The sequence below is a fragment of the Trypanosoma equiperdum genome, assembly GCF_001457755.1.
Source record: "Trypanosoma equiperdum strain OVI genome assembly, contig: ctg_1286, whole genome shotgun sequence".
Lineage (NCBI taxonomy): Eukaryota > Euglenozoa > Kinetoplastea > Trypanosomatida > Trypanosomatidae > Trypanosoma > Trypanosoma equiperdum.
In genome coordinates this window covers 3904-6796 of record NW_027123267.1, presented here as the reverse complement: position 1 = coordinate 6796, position 2893 = coordinate 3904, and the positions used below count along the sequence as shown (strand labels likewise).

The window sequence follows — 2893 nt, the reverse complement described above, 5'->3', positions numbered from 1 at the left end:
CCCCCCCCCCAAACCCCGATCGCTTCCTCTTCTTTTTTTTTTCCACCCCCGGCATTCACAGCTGAGGCTTCGGAAATGAGGCACAAGTGTTCTTATATTCCCACACCTGTCCAATCGTGAGTCAACCTGTGGGGTGCGTCTGTTTTAACGCAGGCGCGCTTAACGTACGACACACACACACACACACACACAAGACGCCCTCCCATGTAATGCACAATAAATTCTTGTCATGCTGTCAAATTCACTGATGGTGCCAGCGGTGCCATTTTACCCCCTATATCGTCTGCACTTTATTTTGCTTTGTCCCAATGCTGCATTTATAAGGGCTGAGTGACGGCAGGAGCAACGGCGCGCTTCCACACTAATGACGGACCGGACCATTTATGATGCACTCCCCAAGCTTCCGGGGTTTAGTTTCCCTGAGCTTAACCCACCCCCAACTAATGGGATCCCGCAGTTATGCACCATACGAAAAGGCATAAGAACAGTTTTCGACCCCAGTGGGTCCAGCAAAAGGAGCGAGAAGCAGGGAGGTGATGGTTGCGGTGGGCTTCAGCCCGCGCAGATATTTGCCAAGTTTCCGGATTGGAAGTCACTGGACGATAAGGCTCTACGTTTCTTTGGATATTACGTGGAGCGTGTGGACGAGAGCTCGATAGAGAAAATGCGCGTGCGAAAGGTCAAGATGTATCTCCATCTCTCGGATGGGTCCATCAGTGTATATGAAACACCGGCCGTTGTGAACAGCGGCCTCCGTCGCGGACTGACAGTCTCTCGTACCATAATTGATGGTGTCGGTGTTCGTTCCCTGTTCGTAGGCTCTGTGGTCAACATACGAGGTTTGCAATATCACATCGTGGACTGCGACGGCGCCACACGTGAATTCTGCGAGGCGATGGGCATACCGCAGGCGGAGCCCCTTGACTATCCGAGTGACACCTTCGAGCAGAGTGTTTTGGTGCAAAGGAACCCTAAGGATGAGCTGCATGTGGACCTACGGCACAATGTGGAAGTCATGGCTGCCACCGCGGCGGGAACTCACGTATCACTCCTTACACCGGAGGAGCGGGAGACCGCTCGAAACTTCTTTGAACACGACCGGGAAGTGTTGCGCTTTGCTGCAACTTGGGAGCAGAGGGCTTTCAAACTTCTGTACTATATCGCGGATAAGACCATGTCTGTCATGGTGGAGAGTGTCCGCAACGACGGTCGTGACCCGAACCCTGTGTTCATTCGCCGCACAAAAATACCCAAGTACCCCGTTACTAGAGTAAAGGAGACAGAGACACTGAACGTCCCGCTCACACGACCAGTTGAGTACATTACGGAAGATGATTTGCAAACAGGACAGACGATCAACTTAATGACTAGAGAGTTTTATATATATGATTGCGATAAGTTCACGCGAGATTACTACGCAGCAAAAGGTGTTGGTCAGCCATCCTTTCCAAAGCCCAAAACGGAGTCGGACAGCCTTATGCCCACCGTCAAACCGTCGAAGCAGCCAACAAAACCAACAGCACGGAAAGAAGCGCGTGGAGTCTCCACCATGACCTTTGAAGATACAGTGGTAGAAAAAGATCGTCTCAAACTCATTCATTACTGCAACGACGTGTTTCGCTTCGCGGCTCGCCTTGTCAGCGATCGTTACGAAGACGAAGGTCGAAAGTTTCTCTTTTGCTATTACCTGGCAGATGACAGTGTGGGGATGTATGAAATCCCTGTTCACAACAGCGGCCACCTCGGCGGCAAGTGCTTTGCCCGTTCCCCCGTCGCTGAAATCCCCGAGCCCAGCAAGTTATATGTGGGTGCGAAGGTCAAACTGGCGGGTGCGGAATACGAGTTGATCGATATGGATGAGCGCACAAAGCGCTACATTGAAATGGGCTTCCCTCACATGGATGAATCGTACTTTTCCACACAGGAACTTATTGGGCACGTGAAGAACGTCATCTTTCAGCGGTTCTCGAACGTCACTGACGCCTTTCGCCACTTCAAATCGAGGGAAGAAGGACTAACTGGTGAGGATCTTAAACGGTTGTTTTTAGAGTGCGGCAGACGGTTGGATGCCGCCGAGTTCGACCGCGTGATGGCGAGTGTGGATAAGGATAATGATCAAATAATTTCCATGACAGAGTTTTGTGAGAATCTCCTCTGCCAGCAGTTCCTCTCGGACTTCTCCCAAACTAAAGATAACGGTCTCCCCAACGTTAGTGGGCCCCTTCGATCGCAACAAGACCTTGAAGCGTACAAGAATCGGGAGAAGGAAGCGCATGAGGCACTGAGGAACCTCATCTCGTGCGTCGAGGCACGTCGAACACTTCTCATCCGCGCATTTCAGCAAGAAGCAAACGCCAGTTATGATGGCAACCTTGCCATGGAAGATTTCAAAAGGGCTCTGACTGAACGAATGGGGTTGACGTTCACCGATAAGCAGATGGATTCACTTATCTTTAAGTTCTACAGTGTCCCGGGGACCACGGATTGGTCGCGTCGGCGGCTTCCACTGAAAGAAATAAAACGGCTCATTATGTTTTAAAGTTGTTGGGATTGAGCGACGCTGTGTGTCGTGTGCGTGTTCTCCTCGGTTGTGTTGCACCACGTCTTTGACTGCTGTAGGGACCTGTGTTGGAGGACGGAAGGGAAAGGAAGAGTAGATGAAAGAAGGAATGTGCACGGAGAGCTGGGTGCACATATCGTGCATATGTATATACGTATATATGTCTGTGCGACCCTTCCCCCAGCTCCTATGCAAGCCACCCCTTCTCACTGTGGGAAACACACTGTGTATGTTACATAGCTTGCCATTGGATAGATGGGAACATTAAAGAGAGAGAAGGATCCCGGGATGTTTTGGTATGCATACCGTTTACCATCTGGAACAACCTATTGA

General features: G+C 50.8%; 1 protein-coding gene across 1 annotated transcript; it reads left to right on the top strand.

The window, feature by feature from the left end:
- Positions 1-364: 364 nt before the first annotated feature.
- TEOVI_000687100 (rib72 protein-like protein) lies at positions 365-2539 on the top strand (the record flags this gene model as incomplete). Its single annotated transcript, XM_067220993.1, has 1 exon — positions 365-2539. One exon carries the CDS (start codon positions 365-367, stop codon positions 2537-2539), a length of 2175 nt encoding a protein of 724 aa, XP_067077094.1.
- Positions 2540-2893: the final 354 nt, after the last annotated feature.